The sequence below is a fragment of the Pan troglodytes genome, chromosome 15 (assembly GCF_028858775.2).
Source record: "Pan troglodytes isolate AG18354 chromosome 15, NHGRI_mPanTro3-v2.0_pri, whole genome shotgun sequence".
NCBI classification, from domain to species: domain Eukaryota; kingdom Metazoa; phylum Chordata; class Mammalia; order Primates; family Hominidae; genus Pan; species Pan troglodytes.
This window is the reverse complement of record NC_072413.2, coordinates 56,191,345-56,214,335: the sequence shown is the minus strand read 5'-3', so window position 1 is coordinate 56,214,335 and position 22,991 is coordinate 56,191,345. Positions and strand designations below refer to the sequence as shown.

General features: G+C 39.0%; 1 protein-coding gene across 3 annotated transcripts in view; it reads right to left on the bottom strand.

Moving 5' to 3' along the window:
• Positions 1–22,758, bottom strand: part of ACTR10 (actin related protein 10) — a 33,232-nt gene extending 10,474 nt beyond the window's left edge. For 2 of the 3 annotated variants that reach the window (XM_509972.7, XM_016926144.3), the window contains exons 1-8: positions 22,590–22,758; positions 19,967–20,039; positions 14,868–14,950; positions 13,774–13,882; positions 11,469–11,576; positions 9,160–9,227; positions 7,579–7,658; positions 3,132–3,167 (exon numbers count right to left, since the gene is read on the bottom strand). In XM_509972.7, the coding sequence (XP_509972.5) occupies positions 3,132–3,167; positions 7,579–7,658; positions 9,160–9,227; positions 11,469–11,576; positions 13,774–13,882; positions 14,868–14,950; positions 19,967–20,039; positions 22,590–22,666 (634 nt within the window). In that variant the 5' untranslated portion in view covers positions 22,667–22,758. The remainder of the gene's footprint in view (positions 1–3,131; positions 3,168–7,578; positions 7,659–9,159; positions 9,228–11,468; positions 11,577–13,773; positions 13,883–14,867; positions 14,951–19,966; positions 20,040–22,589) is intronic. The other variant, XM_016926143.3, reaches the window with a different exon arrangement.
• Between the last annotated feature and the right edge of the window lie 233 nt (positions 22,759–22,991).

The window sequence follows — 22,991 nt, the reverse complement described above, 5'->3', positions numbered from 1 at the left end:
GAAAAGATGTTACCAAAAAGAAATTGGAAAAAAAAAGAAATAAAATTAATAAAAATGTTGGTTGGTCAGAACACAACGCCAATTTTTTTTTTTTTTTTTTTCTGACAGAGTCTCACTCTATTGCCCAGACTGGAGTGCAGTGGCGTGATCTCGGCACACTGCAACCTCCGCCTCCTGAGTTCATGCGATTCTCATACCTCAGCCACCCAAGTAGCTGGGATTACAGGCACACGCTACCATGCCCAGCTAATTTTTGTATTTTTAGTAGAGACAGGGTTTCGCCATATTGGTCAGGCTGGTCTCGAACTCCTGACCTCAAGTGATCCACCTGCCTTGGCCTCCCAAAGTGCTGGGATTACAGGCATGGGCCACTGCACCTGGCTGGTACAATGCCAAATTTTGCTCTTAGTTGCAATTTAACATTCCTTAGTTTTGGGCTTTTTGTAATGATTGTTCCTCATTAGCACACCCCAACACTACCACTTTCTTTCTACTATATCACTTTACTTTTTGCATTTTGAAAACTTTTTCTTTTAAAAATTCTATTGCAAAGTATTTTTTATAATAAGCTGCTTAAAATTATTTCAAGGTAGTTAAGGAATACCTTTTTTAAAGTAGAGACAAAATTGATGTTAAATGCAAGAAATCTGACAACTTGGTTGTATTACTTGTAAAGCATGTTAGCCATATATTATGAAAAGAATTATGTATAATATATATGATATAATACATATTGATATGATATATATTATACACAATTCTTTTCATAATACATTATGTAGTGAATTGCATTCACAAATTCAAAACACATGTGTTGAGAATCCACAATATGCTACTATGCTAGACAGTGAGCTAGGCGCTAAAGCTACTTATATGTTTTATATTTTATTCAAGTTCTCGTGACTATCTAAGCAAAGTAAATACCTAGCCTTGAGATCTTTTTTTTGTTTTTGAGATGGAGTCGAGACTGACTTGCCCAGGCTGGAGTGCAGTGGCGCAATCTTAGCTCACTGCAACCTCCGCCTCTGGGGTTCAAGTGATCCTCCTACCTCAGCCTCCCAAGTAGCTGGGACTACAGGTGTGCACCACCATGCCTGGCTAATTTTTTGTAGTTTTATTTTTATTTTTTTGAGACAGAGTTTCACTCTGTCATCCACGCTGGAGTCCAATGGCGTGATCTTGGCTCACTGCAACCTCTGCATCCCAGTTCAAGATCACACAATACAATGAATATGTGTATGCTGCATATTAGTTTTTGTTTTTGTTTTCTTTTGAGACAGTCTTGCTCTGTCACCCAAGCTAGAGTGCAGTGGTCTGAACTTGCCTCACTGCAGCCTCCACCAGGAGATCCCAGGCTCAAGTGATCCTCCCACCTCAGCCCCTCTAAATAGCTGGGACTATAGGTCTGTACCACCACACTTGGTTAATTTTTGTATTTTTTGTAGAGACAGGGTTCATCACGTTGTCCAGGCTGGTCTTGAACTCCTGGGCTCAAGTGATTCACCTGCCTTGGCCTCCCAAAGTGCTAGGATTACAGGGGCCAGCCACTACACCCAGCCTGCATTTTTTTTTTTTTTTTTTTTTAGAGTCTCGCTCTGCTGCCAGGCTGGAGTGCAGTGGCGCTATCTTGGCTCACTGCAACCTCCGCCTCCCAGGTTCAAGCAATTCTCCTGCCTCAGCCTCCTGAGTAGCTGGGACTACAGGCGAGTGCCACCACGCCCAGCTAATTTTTGTACTTTTTAGTAGAGACGGGGTTTCACCATGTTGGCCAGAATGGTCTCGATCTTTTGACCTCGTGATCCGCCCACCTCGGCCTCCCAAAGTGCTGGGATTACAGTCATGAGCCACCGCGCCCAGCCCCTGCATATTTGTTTTTAACAGAAAGGGTTTCTACTGAATATACCTTCAACAACATGCTTTCTTCCTTAACATTATGGACCTTCTTCCAAAACAATACTCTAGCTCTTAACAGCTACATAACATTCCTTATAATGAAGTTACCAAACTTCATGCAATAACACTTTTTAGATGGGATGCAACACTTTGAATTTTCATAAATATGCCAGACTGCTTTCCAAAAAGGTTAGTTTGCAATCCTTACTACTAATAATAAACATCCATTTTCCTACAATCTCACTAATACCAGATGTCTTTCAAATTTTTGCCAATCTGATGTCTCCCCGACTAATGGAAGAGTTACACATCTTTTCACAGGTTGGAGGTCATATGAAAAGAAAACACTCCACATGGTCAACAATTGTTATATCATGGAGGATAGAAATGGAAGAGAGGAAAGGAAACCATTTTACCTGAGATATTTCTGTATTATTTGAACTACTGTAATAAGCATTACAAATGATTGAAATTTTATAACAATTGAAAAGAATTTAGGTAATTAAAACACATAAAAGATAATAGGTAATATAATGGAAAGCAAGATCTATTTTGTAGCCTGAGCTCTAACCCTACCTACTTGTGTGACACTGAACAAATAACATTTCACAGCCCCAACTGTATTAGATTATCTCCAGCTCTCTTTTAACTCTAAAATCCATTACTGTCTATCTATTAAACATCCTAAATTATTAACATTAATGACATGCCAAGTATTGAAGATTATATTTTAAATGTATTTTATTTTAGTGAATAAAAATACCAGAAAACCCAATTTGAACATTATCATAGAAATTCACCCTAGCAAAGTAGAAGCAATAAATCTCACTTAGGTGAAAACAATGTACTGTGTAGTACTTTGGTCACAATTCCGGAAGTTCTTAGAAAAATGTATAAAGAAAACTAGAGTAAAAAACATTATACTACATCAAACCAGTAGCTTTCTTAAGCAATTTAACTGTTCTTTCACACTGCAAAATACTAGTTCCCTGGTAACCCTGTATACTCTGTATACAATTGAGAAGCTGCTTCAGGAACACATCATCCCTATGCCACAGCTTCCCTAAGTGTGAAAAAAAAGTGGAATTTGTACTTAGAGTATCCCATAACCTATATATTAAATACTTTTAGGATATTACATTATGAATATATTTTCTATCTGTGTAAATGTTTAGAAGCATATGCCCTCCAAAGTAACACTTAAGGATGAAAGGGACAAAAATGAGAACTTAGTTTACCTTTAATGTCCTCTAAGACACCTTCCGGAACTGAACCTAAAACAAATATTTCATTTAGAATTATAAAACTTTAATAATAATTAAAAACAGTCTATTAAATTGCCTTCACATTTCTATTTTTCAATTTAGAAAAAATTTTAAAAATACAACTACTATAATTTTCTCAAAAAGTCTAACAGAAAAATTTAATTTTGTTTTAGGGAAGAAATATCATCATTCAAAGCCAAGACAAACCATGGAAATTGAAGCAAAAAATTGAAGTTTCAAGTTTATCTTTCTGGTGATAATAAATAGTTGTCAGTAATGTGCTAACATATTTTTAAAAAGTACCACACACAATCTTTTAATCTTGTCCTTCAAGGTAAAGGTGACATTTAAAAAACAACTGAGAAAGTACTTATTCATTCTTTTTTGAATTAGGTTCTAAATACTAAATGAAAGAGGCTCATTCAAAGTTCAGCTAAAGATACCAAGTATATCTACCTTCATGCAATACAGGGAGCCTTTGGTTTGGATATATTACCATTGTTATAAAATTTTGTTGCCAAAAATCTGTCTCAGAAACAAAATTTTCTAACTTAAAGTCTTCGAAACTAAGAATTTTTAACTTTGGGGCCAGGCGCAGTGGCTCACGCCTGTAATCCCAGCGCTATGGAAGGCCAAGGTGGGCCGATCACCTGAGGTCGGGAGTTCAAGACCAGCCTGACCAACATGGAGAAACCTTGTCTCTACTAAAAATACAAAAAGCTGGGTGTGGTGGTGCATGCCTGTAATCCCAGCTACTCAGGAGAATGAGGCAGGAGAATCGCTTGAACTCGGGAGGAGTTTGGGGTAAGCCAAGATCATGCCATTGCACTCCAGCCTGGGCAAAAAGAGTGAAACTCCGTCTCAAAAAAATAAATAAATAAATAAATTTTAACCCATTGTAAAATATGCAAAAATATTTTCATTGATTTATAAGAATAAATTATTGATATCAGGGAAGATAGACATCTATAGCTGAAAAATAAATCATTATTTAATAAGCATAATTATGGCCTTCCTCCACCTGGATCTACATTTGTTGTCAACTATAACTTTCAGTTCTGAGAGCCATTAAAATTAGGTAAACTTAGAAACCACACCATTAAAATGTTAAGCCATAATTAAAAAAAAAAGCATATTTAATATTTAATTATATTGCAAAAGATTTTTATCTTTAGTAAGTATAAGTTTAGAATTATTTATTATTTTACCTTTATTATCTCATCCTTTCCAAAGGCTTACTTTTGTGTTTCATAATATAGTAACAATAGTACATATATGGTTTATAAATAAACAGACATACTAAAGATAACATGTTCGAAGTTTTATTTTACCTGTGGGGCCAGTACATGATAAAAAATTTTTGAAGATTTCCTATCTTTAAGTGTTAAAATTAATCAAGAGGATAAAGATATGCCAGAAGATTTAATCCTGATTATAAATAGATGAGAGAAATGTAACTTGACTGTAAGAACCTGCAATTTAAAAATAAGTGCTAAAACCTACAGCATTCCACAACTTCAATGCTCTCTCGGAACATTTATATAAATTTTAACGTGTCAAAGAACTTTGGTAATATGAGAAACTGTTTTCTTTAGGCAAATGTAAGGCAGGCCTGGAAATAGTTTAATTTAGCTAAGAGTAGATGCTGCTTTGGGAAGGAGCTCCTTAATCATAAGGGGCAAATAATTATAACTATTTAAATTTTGCAAGTAAAGACTAGAAACAAGAGGCATTCCCTGGCTCTGGCTCTAAAAAAAATGCTTACATTTCAGTTAGGAAAATAAGAAGCATAACATATTGGTATATAATTTAAACTGTACATTTTTCCAATCAGTGTACTTAGGTTAGCCTTTTTGAGTTACTATGATATATTCATTCTTTTTTAAACTAAGTTCTAAACACTAAATGAAAGAGGCTCATTCAAAATTCACTTAAGAATACTCAAGCATATCTCAGACTTGCATATAATCTTTGCTAAGAACCTGGAAAAGAGACATTTTAAATTTGTTTGCATTTCTTTTTCTTTTTTTTTTTTTTTTGAGACGGAGTCTCCCTCTGTCACCCAGGTTGGAGTGCAATGGCTCGATCTCGGCTCACTGCAATCTCCGCCTCCCGGGTTCAAGCGATTCTCCTGCCTCAGCCTCCCGAGTAGCTGGGATTACAGGATTAGCCACCATGCCCAGCTAATTTTTTTTTTTTTATGTAGAAACAGGGTTTCACCATACTGGTCAGGCTGGTCTCGAACTCTTGACCTCAAGTGACCCACTCACCTTGGCATCCCAAAGTGCCAGGATTACAGGCGTGAGCCACCGTGCCCAGCCGTATTTGCATTTCTGATCCTACTAAGTGGGTGCTTCAGCAAATATTTGTATGATTTGATTCCACAATTTTGTAGGACTGCATGGCTATCACAGACTCAGATTGTGAGTATTAAAAGGAAAGGTTAGAATCAGTACAAGGTTGACTAGAAAAAGAATATCCAAGAATGTATCATTTATAATTTTATGGAAATATTATTGGGTTTAAAGACCTTTACAAAGAACATCTTGGGATGCTACACTGAATTTATTATCTTTGAAGACCTTTTATAAATTACCTGTCACCAAAATATACTAAGACATCACAAAGTTATCTGGAATTTGAAAGCTATAATTGGATCTACAGAATGAAAAATGCTATTAACTTAACTATCAATAGGGAACAACAGGAAAACATAGGTATGCCTAAGTGTCGCAAAAATCTCGCTTTCCAACATATATTCAATGCCCTAGCACTATACTAGGTGCTGCAGATTGAAAAATAAATAAGACAGGGATCGTCAAAGTCTCCTGGGGGAAACAAGTGAGTTAAGAGGCAAATGAGAATGTGTCATATGTGCTATAATAAATTACTGCCAAGGGCTTAACAGAGAGGAGCAATTTATTCTGCTTAGGGAAGATGAGGAAGGCTTCACCATTAAGATGACATTCCAGCTGAGTCATGCAGAGGGATCAAAAACCAAACTAGGCAAAGAAAAACATCCCAGGGAAAGAAAAAGAATAAACGAAGGCACAGGGCTGTGCTAGGACTCACGGTGCCTCGACAACTGTAAGAAATTTACTGTAGCTTTAATAAGGAGCAAAGGATAAAGTTTAGTGATCTAAGGATAAGAGGTAGAACAAACTCAGATTTTGAAGAAACATTTATATCCAACAGATAATTTGGATTTTAACTTGTAGGAGCTTACAAAAATTCTCAAGCAAAAGAGCAATGTATTTATATTTATTTTGTGAAAAATTGGCTGGGCACAGTGGCTCAGGCTGTAATCCCAGCATTTTGGGAGGCGGGGGCTGGTGGATTGCTTGAGCTCAGGAGTTCGAGACCAGCCTAGGCGACATGGCAAAACCCCATCTCTACAAAATGTACCCCCCAAAAATTAGCTGGGTGTGGTGGCTTGCTCCTGTAGTCCCAGCTACTCAGGAGGCTGAGACTGGAGGATGGCTTGAGCCTAGGAGGTGGAGACTGCAGTGAGCCAAGATCGCGCCACTGCCCTCCAGTCTGGGCAACAGAGTGAGATCCTGTCTCAAAAACATAAAAATATTTGCGGAAAGTTATTCCTGGCAACAGTGTGAAACAGACCGAATCCATCCAGAGTAGACTTCTGTAATAATCTAAGAAATGAGGGCCTAGATTAAAACAATGTCTTTGCTCTCGGGTGTTCAATGGTGTGGAAGGTTAAAAAAAGAAAGAAAGAAAGAAAGAAAAATGAGATCTGAAAGAGATTTCTGAAGAATTGAAAGGCTAACTCCCAGTTTTGTAAAACGGGAGACAAGGAAAATATTACCTTTATCTAATAATTGAAATGAATTTGAGGAAAGACATAATGTATTCACTTTTGGAAATCTTAAGTTTGAGGTGCCTAGAGACGTGCACAGTCTCTAATAATCAGTTGGAAATATGAATATCAAGTTCAGAAGAAGGATCAGGCCCAGTGACACATTTCAGAATCAACAGCATGCAGATGTAGAAGTTGTGGGAGTAGATAAGATCACAGTTAAAAAGCCAGTAGAGAAAAAGAAGGAACAAACACTAGATCCCTAGTCGAATACAAGTAGAGAAAGCAAGAGCAGAGGAAGCCATAGGAATATTTGGGGAAATAATAGACAACCACTAAAAAAAAGAATCCTGAAAGCCAAGGAGAAGAAAGCATTCAAGAGTACATGATGATCCACAATGTCAAAAGTTCTGGAAAGGATGACTAAAATCAAACTATTGAATTTAGTGATTAAAAGTTCAATGGTGAGCTTATAGTTGAAGCAGTACGATCAGAGTGGCATGGGGAGAAAAGAGAATAATCATGCAATGGAGCAAAGACTAAAATACAAGTTGAAGAACAAAAAGAGAGTGTAAACCACTCCTAAACCACTTAAAATGAATTTACCCATCACTGAGGGAAGGCTCTCTTCTTTAGCAACACTTGTGTCAACAGTACATTGTTCCAATAGTTGAGTTTCCAACTCTCTGAAATTAAAAAAAAAAGTTACTGGAATGAAAATATTGAAACTGATATCCTTATTTGATACTTTCAACTACATAATAGATTATTATGATTTTTTTTTTGGAGACAGTCTTACTCTGTTGCCCAGGCTGGAGTGAAGTGGCGCAATCCCAGTTCACTGCAACATTCACCTCCTAGGTTCATGTGATTCTCCTGCCTCAGCCTCTCGAGTAGCTGGGATTACAGGTGCCCGCCACCATGCCCGGCTAAGTTTTGTATTTTTAGTAGAGATAGGGTTTTGCCATGTTGGCCAGGCTGGTCTTGAACTCCTGACCTCAGGTGATCCAGCTGCCTTGGCCTCCCAGAGTGCTGGGATTACAGGTGTGAGCCACCACACCCAGCCCGATTATTATGATTTAAATAAAAATGATCTTCCTGCCAGGCACGGTGGCTCACGCCTGTAATCCCAGCACTCTGGGAGGCTGAGGCGGGTGGATCACCTGAGGTCAGGAGTTTGAGAACAGCCTGGACAACATGGCAAAACTCTATCTCTACTAAAAATACCAAAATTAGCCAGGCGTGGCGGCGCACGCCTGTAGTCCCAGCTACTCGGGAGGCTGAGGCAGGAGAATCGCTTGAAACCAGGCGGCGGAGGTTGCGGTGAGCCGAGATCATGCCTCTGCACTCCAGCCTGGGTGACAGAGCGAGACTCCATTTCAATAATAATAATAATAAAGGTCTTCCCCATGACATAAGTTTACCTATGTAATAAACCTGCACTTGTATCTCTAAACTTAATAAAAGTTAAAAAAAAAAAAAGAAAAAAATGGGGTACATATACACAATGGAATACTATTCAGCTATAAAAAAGAATGAGATCCAGTCATTTGCAACAACATTGATGGAACTGGAGATCATTATGTTAAGTGAAATAAGCCATGCATAGAAAGACCAATATTATATGTGCTCAGTTATTTGTGGGATCTAAACAGCAAAACAATGTAACTCATGGACATAGAGAGTAGAAAGATGGCTACCAGAGGCCAGGGAGGATAGTGGAGGGATACAAGGGAGGTGAGGATAATTAATGGGTACAAAAAAATAGAAACAGTAAGACCTACTATTTAATAGCACCACAGGGTGACTATAGACAATAATAACTTAATTGTACATTTTAAAATCATGTAAAGAGTGTAACTGGATTGTTTGTAACTCAAAGGATAAATGCTTGACGAGATGGATACCCCATTCTCTATGATGTGCTTATTTCTCATTGCATGCCTGTATCAAAACATCCCAGGTACCTCATAAATATATACACCTACTATGTACCCACAAAAATTAAAAATTAAAAAAACTGGTTTATTCTTAAAAAATGAATATACTCGAAGCTAATAGAGGGTGGAATGAATAAAATTCACTGTCCGTATCACAAGCCCTCTATTGATCACTGATCAACAAACAGATTAGCAACTGTTTTTGTGGCACAGGTGAAATGAATGTGTTAAATTCCAAGAAACTTACTTGTGAAGAGCTTTTCCTCCTAGGGGTAGTGCTCCCCAACAATTTAGAACTGGGATTCCTTCACATATCTATAGAGCAGTCAAGGATACTACTATTTTAGGAGATAAAATGTGGTTTCCTTGATATTTTCCTCACCTTCTGCAGTAGTGTTCTAAATATGCTTTAGTGACAAATTTTTATTTCTTATTTTTAACACAGTTACAGAAAAATCAAAGAGTAAGTTTTTTTTTCATGTTCTTCATCAAAGAAAACAGAATAAAAATACACATAAGCTCATGACCACACACAATTCATTAGATACAGCTGGGGCATCTGACAAAGTAGCCACTAGGCCTGTGCAGCTACTTAATACATGAAATATGGCTAGTCTGAATTGAGATGTGCTCTAAGACTAAGCTACACACCAAATTTAGAAGGTTTTAATACCAAAAAACCTCACTAAAATACCTCATTATAATTTTTGTATTGATGGAATATTGGAATATTTTGAATACATTGGGTTAAATAAAATATACTATTAATTTCATCTTTTCTCATGCCTTTTAAAATGTGGCTCTTAGAAAACTCTATTAATAAACTTTTTTTTGAGACAGGGTCTCGCTCTGTAGCCCAGACTGGAGTGCAGTGGTGTGATCTCGGCTCAGTGCAACCTCCACCTCCCAGGTTCAAGTGATTCTTGTGCCTCAGCCTCCTAAGCAGCTGGGATTACAGGCATGTGCCACCACACCTGGCTAATTTTTGTATTTTTCGTAGAGATGGGGTTTTGACAAGTTGGCCAGGCTGGTCTCGAACTCTTGGCCTCAGGTGATCTGCCCACCTCAGCCTCCCAAGGTGCTAGGATTACATGTGTGAGCCACAGCACCCAGCCTAGAACACTCTAAATTGCATACATGGTCCACATTATATTTCTACAGGACAGAGCTGAGAGGGAAGTAAACAATATTTACTGTGGGTTTGCTAAGTATACTGGTAAGAGCATCAGCTTTGGAAACAAACATGGGTTTATATCCTGGCTACATGTTTATAAGAAGAGGAGTCAACTACCCATCCCAACTGTCAATATTCTCATTTATATAATGAGAATAATAATACTCATGTTGCATGGTTGTTTTAAGAATTAAACACAAAGTACTTTATACTAAAAAACACTACTGCTTGATTAAATTCCTTAGGAGTTAATGATGCTTAATTTCCTTCCATGAATATTTTTTCTAATAAATATACATGTAGATCTCAAAATTGCAAGAGTCTTACATTCATGCATGTCAACATCCTTTTCAATAAAGCAATGTCCACTAGGACAATTCTAAGAGATGCTCATCTATACTCTGCTTAAATATTTATAATGAAAAGAAATGTACTAGTTTATATGGTCAGTAATTCAATTTTGGGACAGCTTGAATTATTAGTAAGTTCTTGCCTATGGTCAACGATATAAAAACCACAGCACGTACTGAGAAAATTACTATGTGCCAAATCCTATGCTGAACACTTTATATATATTACCTCACTCAACTAACACAACTCTTCTATGAGATGGAAATATCATAATCCCCAATTTATAGATAAAGAAACTGAGGCCCGAAGAGATTAAGCTACCTGACCAAGTAGTAAAAAGCTTAGCTGAGATTTGCATTGCACTTATTGTGTATTTGATTCTAAAACCCAAGCTTGTAAACATTAAGGCATACTGCCTTCATGAAAGCCTCTGGAGATTTAAAAAAAAAAAAAAGAAAAGAAAAAAACGTATTCTTTTTTTTTTTTTTTTGGAGACAGAGTCTTGCTCTGTCGCCCAGGCTGGAGTGCAGTGGCACGATCTCGGCTCACTGCAAGCTCTGCCTCCCGGGTTCACGCCACTCTCCTGTCTCAGCCTCCTGAGTAGCTGCGACTACAGACGCCAGTGAGATCTTCAGCTGTTTGAAGGCTGATTTCATGTTGCCATTAAGTTTTGAAATCTTTCTGGATTGAACGTACTCATTTCAGTTTCTCCAATTACTCTTTGTATGATTTTTTTCTTAAAACTTGACTATTCTAGTCAACTTGACACATCCTGATTTTTCTTTTAAAAACTGAACATAATATTCACGAGGTATACTCCTGGAGTATATCCTGGGACCAAATGATAATAACTTCTACAAAAAGTAAACTTAAGTCTTACAATCCTGTGAACTTTTTCCACATTGTAATTCATATTTGTACATAGTAACCCAAAATAGTTCAGTACAATACAAATCATTTATAATTAGCCTAATTATTTTAGTTAAAGTAGAGTAAAAACTGCAAAGGTGGCTGGCTGACAAAAAAGATATGGGTAACACCAGGCTTTCCCTATATCCACAATCTAGGACCATGGCAGAATTAATTCCAAGCGTCAGAAGAGCCATTAGATGACTTGGAGCAAGCAAGACAGATGGAACCTAGAAAATAACAAAATCAATACAACAAAACCGGAATGAGTGTCATTATTTGAAGGTATTTGCCTTATATCCAAATATATTTGAAAAAATTCACAGGAACATTATATTAATTTATATGGTGATACCTACTCAACCATTTTATGAGAGTAATTAAGAACTAGTTTGTTGATTTATATAAATTCACTCAATAACCAAAATACACTGTAATAAAAATAGCTCAACTGTTTCATTCCAAAATGACAATTATGAAGCATTTTTCTTTATTCTTGTTCTCTTTTGGAAGGGAAAATTGAAAGGGATAAAAGAAGAGGTCTAGAGGCTGGGCACAGAGGCTCACGCCTGTAATCCCAGCACTTTGGGAGGCCGAGGCAGGCAGATCACCTGAGGTCAGGAGTTCGAAACCAGCCTGACCAACATGGTGAAACCTTGTCTCTACTAAAAATACAAAAATTAGCTGGGTGTTGTGGCATCTGCCTGTAATCTCAGCTACAAGGGAGACTGAGGCAGGAGAATTGCTTGAACCCAGGAGGCGGAGGTTGCAGTGAGCCGAGATCACGCCATTGCACTCCAGCCTGGGCAATAAAGCAAGACTCTGTCTCAAAAAAAAAAAAGAAAAAAAGAAGAGGTCAAGAAACATAAATTTAGAGGAAGATGTTAAATTTAAAAAAATAGAGAGATGCCTTTACCATTAAGATGAAAATAGGGAAAAAAATTCTTCATTGTCTTTATTTGCAAAGTTTGTAATATGAACTATATATTTTTACTTTTTCTTTTTATTTAAATTTTTATTTTTAACTTAGAGACAAAGTCTTGCTCCATTGCCCAGGCTGGATTGCAGTGGTGCAATCACAGCTCACTGCAGCCTCGACCTCCTGGACTCAAGCAATCCTCCCACCTTAGTCTCCTGAGTAGCTGGGACTACAGGTGCATGCCACCACGTCCGGCTAATTGAACTGTAATTGGCAGTTAAAATTAAACCAAAGAACAAAATATACAAATAGTTGGCTCTGTGCAACATTTTTTTCAGTAAGAATTTGCCAGACCTGGTGGCATCCCAAATACTAGGTATTCAATCAAAATATGAGAGTCCATCATAATCGAATGGCAGACAAAATAATGGCTGTATTCCCCTTATCTAAATAGATAAAGTAGGTATTCTAGTCATATAGAAGATAAAGATATTAACACAAACTCTAATTATAAATACAGAGAATATTCTACTTTATTCAGATAACAGCTGACACGACTTCTTGTTTTGCTTTATGTTCTCCTTACTACAAATGAAATTCCTGGACTCATGACATCAGTAAGTACTGGAGGCTATGCAACCTGATTCCCTGTACCTGCTTTACAAAAATATAACTTAGAAATATTAAGTGCCTTTACCTCATAAAGACATTGTGATTTTTGGTATTAGGTATGTTTTGAATTCAGTAAATGTATGAAAATACATTTGTATGTGCTTAATTTCTTATACACTTAACACATATAATCTTACATTTTCCCTTGCTGATAAAACCTAAATTTTAAGGCAAAGATTTTTAAAAATTTGAATAATTAAGATTCTGGTCTACTATGAAATATACTAATCTTAAAACATATTCTTGGTGATAAAATAATCCTGATTCCTACAAAATCAAAGCTACAGGTAATATTACCTATATCATGAGGTAAGTCTCATTCCTGGCATTACCAGCTTACTCTAAGGGAGGCACTGAATATTCCATTTTAAAGGAATTTGAAGCCTAAAATGACAAAATTCAGAACAGTACAACTAAACAATGGAAGCTAGAAAGATCTGGAAGAAATACATTGCAAAGTCCACAGCACAGAATATACCTTTTAATTCTGAATAAAAAAAAGTCCCCAAATAGAAAAACCTATATTCAAATAAATAAACAGTAATAAAAAGAAATATCCAATTATGTAAGTGTTGGATAAAATGCTAAAGCATGAAATAACCACACAAAGGAAGAAAATAAATGGCCAGTTTGAAGAATCTTCTGTCATCTGGTTCCCCAACTACACTGTGTGCCATATACAATATGAGACAAAATAAGGGCTTTTATTAGTTTAAGTTTTGACTACCTACCAACAAAAAAAAAGAGAAGAAAGATTCCCTAAAAATTGGTACGAATTTTATTGCTTCTCTTTTTATTTCAAAAGCAATTTACTTATTTGATATAAAGACAGGTACCTCAAAATATTTGAAGAGAACACGAGTGAGTGTCTCTCTGAAGTGAGAAGGACATAATACCGATTCGATAATCACAACTCGGCGGTCTCTGGGATTCACCAATAGATGCCTGAAAAGTGAAAGTTTTGGTTTTAAAAGTAAGTAAAAGTTTTTATTCATTTTGTTAAGTCATACAATTTAAGAACAGTGAAACTGTACTACCTTAGCTTAAGATATTTTATCACAAAAAGACATCTTCATTTTATTACCCCAGAAAGATAACATTTCTGACCTCTTACTATGTACCGTGCAGTGTGCTAGGAACTTCATTAACTTACTTATCTCAGAAACCTAAAATTATAGCCTACTATGATTACCAACTTGAGCCATTATATAGATTTTTTTTTTTTTTGAGACAGGATCTGGCTCTGTTGCCCAAGTTGGAGTGCAGAGGGGCAATCTCACCTCACTGCAACCTCGGCCTCCTGGGTTCAAGCCATCCCCTGATCTCAACCTCCCAAGTAGCTGGTACTATAGATGTGAGCCACAGCACCTGGCGATATTTTCTTTTTTTTTTAGGTTACAATAGTAATATATGCTCACAAAGCTCCAAATATTATGACACGTGAAACTTGCAAAGTACAAGAACCTTATATTTCTACTACCCAGAACTATCGCTGATAGAAGTTTGTATATTTTTTTCATTCTTATGGATGTATGGGGGTATGTTTTAACAGAAATATTCATTCCATAGATGTGGTTCTTTAACTTGCTTATTTCACTTATTGACATATCCCACACAGCTTCCTGTACTACTACATACAGATGCAGAACTCTTTTTAAAGAGCTGCATGGTATTTCACTGTATGAATGCAGAATAATTTAATTATCAGTTCACTTCATCAATGAATATTTCATTTTCAATATCTCTTTATGTCTGCCAGTTTTCTAGTCTTCAAATATATTTTTGAAAAGGTTGAAAATAAGCATGTAAAAATGGCAATAGAAGTCAATTTTTTTTTTTTTTTGGCCTCAGCTGTAACACAACCAATTATCACTACGGCATTAGGAAAATCTATGTAATCATAAAAGCTAGAAAACAAAATGTATCTTACCTGAAATATAGTATGTGGATGAATTCCTTTAGGTAGGAATATAATTCTTCTGTATTGATATTATACTGAACAACTCTGACAGGCTGTAAAAAATTAAAATGATTTATTAATTTATATTAATAAAATAACCTCAAATTAAGATTAAAATGTAATTATTTACTAATACATTTTCTGGGAATAAATTAAAAGCAATCTGTATTGAGAATATAAAAATTAAATACAGAGTAATCTCTTAAATAGGAATCCTTAAGAATTGGAATGTCTAAGATGGCAGAATGTTTTAGTCTGTGGTAATGGAAGTGTGTGTTCATAGAAAGTAAAGAGCATGGCTCACATGCATTCTTCCTCCATCTGACTTATCATTTTGGCTTGAATGATAAAAATCAGCTTTGAGGCCAGGTGTGGTGGCTCACGCCTGTAATCCCAGCACTTTGGGAGGCCGAGGTGGGTGGATCACTTGAGGTCAGGAGTTCGAGACCAGGCTGGCCAACATGGTGAAATGCTGTCTCTACTTAAAATACAAAAATTAGCCAGGCGTGGTGGTGCGTGCCTATAGTCCCAGCTACTCTGGAGACTGAGGCAGGAGAATCACTTGAAAACCCTGGAGGAGGCTGCAGTGAGCTGAGATGGCTCCACTGCTCTCTAGCCTGGGCAACAGAACCAGATTCCGTCTCAAAAAACAAACAAACAAACAAATTTCCAGCACTTTGGGAGGCCGAGGCAGGTGGATCACCTGAAGCTAGGAGTTCAAGACCAGCCTGGCCAACATGGTGAAACCCTGTCTCTACTAAAAATACAAAAATTAGCTGGGCATGGTGGCGTGCACCTGTAGTCCCAGCTACTCAGGAGGCTGAAGTGGGAGAATTGCTTGAACCCGGGAGGTGGAGGTTGCAGGGAGGCAGAGGTTGCAGTGAGCCAAGATCGTGCCACTGCACTCCAGCCTGGGTGACAGAGTGAGACCCTGTCTCAAAAAAAAAAAAGAAAAAGAAAAAAAAATTCAGCATTGAATAAAAAGCATCAAAGTCTTCCTCAAATACTCAACTTGGTTCAGTCCCTGTTAGTCCAAAAACACTGATATCTTCTCTTTTGCAACATCGCCACACTGAATTACTTGTAAAATGTCCCCCTTTCTGCTAGATTATAAGCTCCATGCACAAGAACTATTTCTGGCTTGCTTATGATATATCTTTCTTCAAATAATACAGTTTCAGGTACATAGTTGTGGTTGTTCATAAATATGTGGATAAAAATGACAACAAACACCATTAGCACAAAAGCAGCCTACACACATATTACCAAGCCATGAGTGCTAAGTCAATGCTAATATATAACAATGGCTTCACTTATGATCCTCAGAAAGCTCTCAGTACTCTGATGCATCATTGGCAGACCTCTCTTCATTTACTCTTTCAAAAGAAGTACCATCAGCCTAACTTCTTGATTTTATGTGGCTTAAAGAAGATTCCAAACCATATATAATCAAATATAAATAATTTTTTAGGTATCTGTCTTTTCAAATGAAGATAAAAACTCGTTCAGGCGCAGTGGCTCACGCCTGTAATCCCAACACTTTGGGAGGTCAAGGCGGGTGGATCACCTGAGGTCAGGAGTTCAAGACCAGGCTGGCCAACATGGCAAAACCCCATCTCTACTAAAAATACAAAAAAAAAAAAATTAGCTGGGTGTGGTGGAGGGCGCCTGTAATTCCAGCTACTTGGGAGGCTGAGAGAGGAGAATGGCTTGAACCCGAGAGGAGGAGGTTGCAGTGAGCAGAGATCATGACACTGCACTCCCGCCTGGGTGACGGAGTGAGACTCCATCTCAAAAAAAAAAAAAAAAAAAGATAAAAGCTCAAAGCACCAAGGAAAGTGGCAACAAAAACGTACAGGGTCTAATCCAGTAAGAAATCTATCTGGTAACACAGTAATGCCAATTGTTATAAAGCAAAATGACATGAAAAATTAGTAAACAGGAACTTCCATCCCCTGCCCCCGTTTTTTTTTGACATGGAGTCTCCCTCTGTTGCCCAGGCTGCAGCACAGTGGCATGATCTCAGCTCACTGCCACCTCCGCCTCCCAGATTCAAGCGATTCTCCTGCCTCAGCCTCCCGAGTAGCTGGGACCACAGGTGCCTGCCACTACACCTGGCTAATATTTGTATTTTTAGTAGAGATGGGGTTTCACCATGTTGGCCAGGCTAGTCTCAAACTCCTGGCCTCAAGTGATCTGGCCACCTCAGCCTCCCAAAGTGCTGGGATTACAGGCATGAGAGACCACACTCGGCTTCCATCACATTTTTGAACATCAAACCACCAATATCTACCATATTTCTGGCTTGTCCAAGGATTTGCAGAAAAATTTAAAATCAATGAAATGATTCCTTAATCAAGTGTGAGTAAAAAGATTTCTGGGCCGAGCGCAGTGGCTCACACCTGTAACCCCAGCACTTTGGGAAGCCAAGGTGGGCGGATCACGAGGTCAGGAGATACAGACCATTCTGGCTAACATGGTGAAACCCCGTCTCTACTAAAAAATACAAAAAATTAGCTGGGCGTGGCGGCGGGCAACTGTAGTCCCAGCTACTCGGGAGGCTGAGGCAGGAGAATGGTGTGAACCCGGGAGGTGGGGCTTGTAGTGAGCCCAGATCATGCTACTGCACTCCGGCCTGGGCGACAGAGCAAGACTCCGCCTCAAAAAAAAAAAAAAAAAAAAAAAGATTTCTGATGTATGTAAATGCCAAATATAAACTGCTGGTCTCATCTATTCTGCTATAACATGTTTTTTTTTGTTTTTGTTTTTGTTGAGATGGAGTTTCGCTCTTGTTGCCCAGACTGGAGTGCAATGGCACAATCTCAGCTCACCGCAACCTCCACCTCCTGGGTTCAAGTGATTCTCCTGCCTCAGCCTCCCGAGTAGCTGGGATTACAGGCATGTGCCACCATGCCCGGCTAATTTTGTATATTTAGTAGAGATAGGGTTTCTCCTTGTTGGTTAGGCTGGTCTGGAACTCCTGACCTCAGGTGATCCGCCTGCCTCAGCCTCCCAAAGTGCTGGGAGTGAGCCACCGCATCTGGCCAACATGTGTTTTTATAAAACCAAATATGCTTATATGCGATTGCTAAAAAAGGAAATAATGTCAGAAAAATGTCATAGTTGTATTAGTTAATATTAGGCAAGACAAGCTATAATTACAATGGAAGTATAACTTTCATCAAGAAAAAGAAAGTCATCAACTCAGTTATCACACAGGTAGATATGCTTTCAGATCTATTCATAAGAAAAGTTTAAATAACTCCCTACACCAGCAATTCGTGCCTCAGAGTGGATCCATGACTCTGTTGGGTTGCATTTCCTCCTAGTTGCTACTTAATAACAGTCCCACTGGCTCAGAGCTTGCTACCATCTGCACTGACTCAGAACCCACTGGCTAACATTTTCAATCCATGACTTTTATTTTTATTTGTTTATTTTTGAGACAGGGTCTCACTCTGTCGCCCATGGTGGAATGCAGTGGTGCAATCTTGGCTCACTGCAGCCTCAACCTCCTGGGCTCAAGTGATCCTCCCACTTCGGCCTCCCAAGTAGCTGGGGACTACACGTGCGCACCACCTCCACGATTTTCTTTTCTTTTCTTTTCTTTTTTTGAGATGGAGTCTCGCTGTGTCGCCCAGGCTGGAGTGCAGTGGCGCAATCTCGGCTCACTGCAAGCTTCGCCTCCCGAGTTCACGCCATTCTCCTGCCTCAGCCTCCCAAGTAGCTGGGAATACCAGCGCCTGCCACCATGCCTGGCTAATTTTTTTTTTTTTTTTAGTAGAGATGGGTTTTCACTGTGTTAGCCAGGATGGTCTCGATCTCCTGACCTCGTGATCTGCCCGCCTCGGCCTCCCAAAGTGCTGCGATTACAGGCGTGTAATCTGCCCAGCCCACAATTTTATTTTTAATATTCCCTAAGATAGCCTCCAGCCACACTCAGCTGCCTGCCAATCCTATTTAAATTTTGTGGAGGCATCAATTATTGTTTTTGCTAGTCCTCTGATTACAAAGTTACACAGGTTTTGTATGGACTACCTCAAGCTTATTTTTCCCATAAGCCTGTTTTGTTTTGTTTTTTAAAAATGTACCATTTTGCAGAACAAAGGTATTTTCTGGAATGCATATATAATGTTACTGTGGTAACAGCTACATCTCATTTTTTAACAAGTGAATTTTATAACATGCAAAATCATTCTTTCTACTGGTTGTAATTTCTAATCTGCCAAATTAGCTGTGGCAAGAAACTTTTTGAAAGTTTGTTTTCAAAATTCTCTGGGTTTTGAAACTGTAAATAAGGGAATAAATATCTGATATGTTATAAATAATAAAATAATTCAGTGGTTATAAGACTTATAAAAGTATTTTACTGAGGTTAAAATTTTTCTCTTGATATATGATTCCATTTACATAAAATGTACAGAAAACACAAATCTATAGAAACAGAAGGTACACCCTAATGGGCTGAGGATAGGAATGAGGATTAATTGTAAACGGGTATTAGGGATTTTACTGGGGTGATGAAAACATTCTAAAACTGGATTGTGGTGGTACTTGTACAACATGATATACTTATGGTGTGCAAAATTAGACCTTGATAAAGTTGATTTAAAAAGAAAAACTTTTCCTTGGAAATATAGCCACAAAGTATATATTTAGTACTGTCTCTTGTTTCTTTTCTTTTTTTTTTTTTTTGAGACGAAGTCTTGCTCCTGCCCCCAAGGCTGGAGTGCGATGGCTTGATTTTGGGTCACTGCAACCTCCGCCTCCCGGGTTCAAGCAATTCTCCTGCCTCGGCCCCCTGAGGAGCTAGGATTAGAGGTGCCTGCCACCACTCCCGGCTAATTTTTGTATTTTTAGTTGAGACGGGGTTTCACCATGTTGTCCAGGCTGGTCTCAAACTCATGATCTCAGGTGATCCACCCGCCTCAGCCACCCAAAGTGTTGGGATTACAGGCGTGAGCCACCACGGCTGGCCTTTAGTACTGTTTTAATCAATCTTACTTGAAGTCACATTTTAAAATATTTTATAGTATGGTATTTATTTTGCTAATTTTTTTTTTAAATACCTTAGGCATCCCAGCTCTTTTTATCACACTAGGAATTATACATCTTGGACCAGTTTCTCCAGCAAATCCACACCTGCAAATAAATGGAAAATTGAAACAACTTATAGTATTCTTTTAAATATTTGTCACAGAAACTAATTTTCTCTGTATTTGTTTCAAAACAATGGCCACAATAACATTTGAAAATACCTAATGTATTTAAAGGGATCAAAAAAAATCACTCCACGAAACTAATAAGTTAATACTATTTATTAATGCTTGTGTATTGACAGAAAAAAATTCTATCAAATTCGTGATACTGAAAAAAACAAATGTATCATTTTAGGGCAGCATTTACTTTTTTTTTTTGAGATGGAGTCTGGCTCTGTCACCCAGGCTGGAGTGCAGTGGCGCGATCTCAGCTCACTGCAAGCTCCGCCTCCCGGGTTCACGCCATTCTCCTGCCTCAGCCTCCTGAGTAGCTGGGACTACAGGCGCCGGCCACCACGCAGGGCTAATTTTTTTTTTTTTTTTTGTATTTTTAGTAGAGACGAGGTTTCACCGTGTTAGCCAGGATAGTCTCGATCTCCTGACCTCGTGACCCGCCCGCGTCGGCCTCCCAAAGTGCTGGTATTACAGGCGTGGGCCACCGCGCCTGGCCAACTTTTTTCCTAGTTATTAATTTTAGCAGAATTTAGGCAAGACATATCTACAACTCTGAATCTGTACTACATTATGTGACTTCATTCATATAATTCATCTGTATCACTCATAATTCCATCATTCTAATATTGTTAGCTTCCATATTGGTGTATTCACTTTCAGTCTACTTCTTATGATTATGCATATATATTTGACATAGTTTTAATCACACTTCATACATAATTAACTCATACAGTAAGCTTCTGCCCATATTAACATAATCTTCATTGCTATCACTTTTTTTTTTTTTTTGAGGCAGGGTCTCGCTCTGTCGCCCAGGCTGGAGTGCAGTGGCACAAACTCAGATCACTGCAGCCTCCGCTTCCCAGGCTCAAGCGATCCTCCCCCCTTGGCCTCCCAAAGTGCTAGGATTTCGGGCACGACACTACCGCCGGCTAAATTTTGTATTTTGTGTAGAGCTGGGTTTCCCCATGTTGCCCAGGCTGGTCTTGAACTACTGGGCTCAAGTGGTCAGCCCGCCTCAGCTTTCCGAACTGCTGGAATTACAGTATTATTTTTAAAACCACATATTTCATTATTTTAAAAACGATGCTCTTTTCTTATTTAGGTATTTCCATTTTTGTTTCATGTTAGTAAAACAAAAATTTGCTAAAAACGTTGCTAAAAATGATCATCATACTAGTTTAGTCTTAACATCCTGTCTTCTTGTCCTGTCTAGTTTTTGATACTGCTCTCCTCGTATTCCCAAATAATTCTCTCCATCTCCTCCTATTCCCGTCTCCATGTTTACTTGCATCAGTGCTCCTCAAACATCTCAGAATGCAAGCCATTAGACTTCAATTCCTTTTTTTACTTCATACATTTCTTATCATCTTCCTGCTGTCTTTTTCAAATATAGCTTTTTGCTTATTTCTTCCAAGTACAGCCAAAATAATTATCTTTGACTAGAAGCCTCGAACTGTTTATTACGCTTTCAAAATAATTTTAATAAGAAAATATAAATAAGGAAGGGCCTCGCATAGAACAATAAGAGAATGTCATTAACCAAGGACTATGTTTAATCCAATTCTGGAGTTCCTGGGGTCCAATTTTTAAATAGGCTCTTTTAACCACTTAGTCAATAAATAGTTATTAAATACCTACTATACGTCAGGAAGTGCCTAGAGATACAAAAAGATTTTTCAAATGTTTCATTTTCATAAATACATATATGATGTAATTGCCTGTTACTTCCCTCTCTGTTGAGCCCATCACAAGGACTCTTAATCTAGGGTCCCAGGACCACATTGATTGTCTGCCAATTCCCTGAAACTGTGTATAAGTATCTTAAGATTTGTGCATTTGTGGTTTTCATCCAGCCATTAAAGAGATCTATGCCATCCGAAAGGTTGAGAACTTCCTCTCTATTGTTTACAAGTTGGTTTGTTTAAAACATGTCAAATCTAACCTTCGAGTTTAGGGGAGCCAACAAAGGATTTCCAGAATCTTATCTATAGGGTTTCACCTCTTAATGTGCCCAGTCTCCCTAATTCTTGAGCAGCGATAGCCCTGTCTTAAACATCTTTGCATTTTCAGCACCAAAATAAGCTCCGTTCAATATTTTATGATGAAATTCATCATCGAGCATTTACATTCGGTTGGCTGCCTTCCTCAACTGAGGAGCCCAGGGTAAGCGGGGTCTAGGTCACGGTTGTCATCCCCTACACAGATGATCCCAAAGGGTTTGTTGGGTTTGGGGTGATGACAAGGGGCGGCGACGAGGGCAATTCAACCGAAGCTTTCTGGGCCTCTCTGGGAGTCAGACCCCGATCCTCGGATTCGCATCGCCCAGGGAGGAAATAATAAGAGCTGTTATTTGCAAGGGCGGTGGTTGAAGAAAAGGGGAGGCCCGGAGCTGCCCAGCGAGTCGGCGACGTGTGCCTGGGGCTCTGCCACCCACCCTCCCCTCGGGTCGAACACAGCTGGCGTCACGGCCACTCACTTGGTAAAGGCCTCTCCCAGGTCGATCACGACCGCCGTCTTCTCCCCGCCGCTCCCCAGGCCCTCGTAGAGCGGCATGGTAGTAAGGCAGACTGAGAGAAGAGGGTCGCAGTCTCCGCGGCCAACAAGTCTCGGCGCTCGGGGGGCGGGGCCGGGACTCCGGCGCTCGGGCGTCGGCGACGGCGGGGGCCTCGCGCGGCCGCGGCGCGCCGGGCCCGGGCTGTCCCAGGCTGTGCCTCATTCCGCGTTGGACCCAAACCCTTGCAGGTGCTGCCGTCGCCAGGACTAGGGGAAAAGAGGCGCTGGCCGGCGCGAATCCGAGTGCGGGGGCGCGGAGGCCGCGGCGATCAGGCGCGCCGGTCGCCCTGAGGGGGCGGAGCCGGCCTCCCTGTCCTTCCCTCCC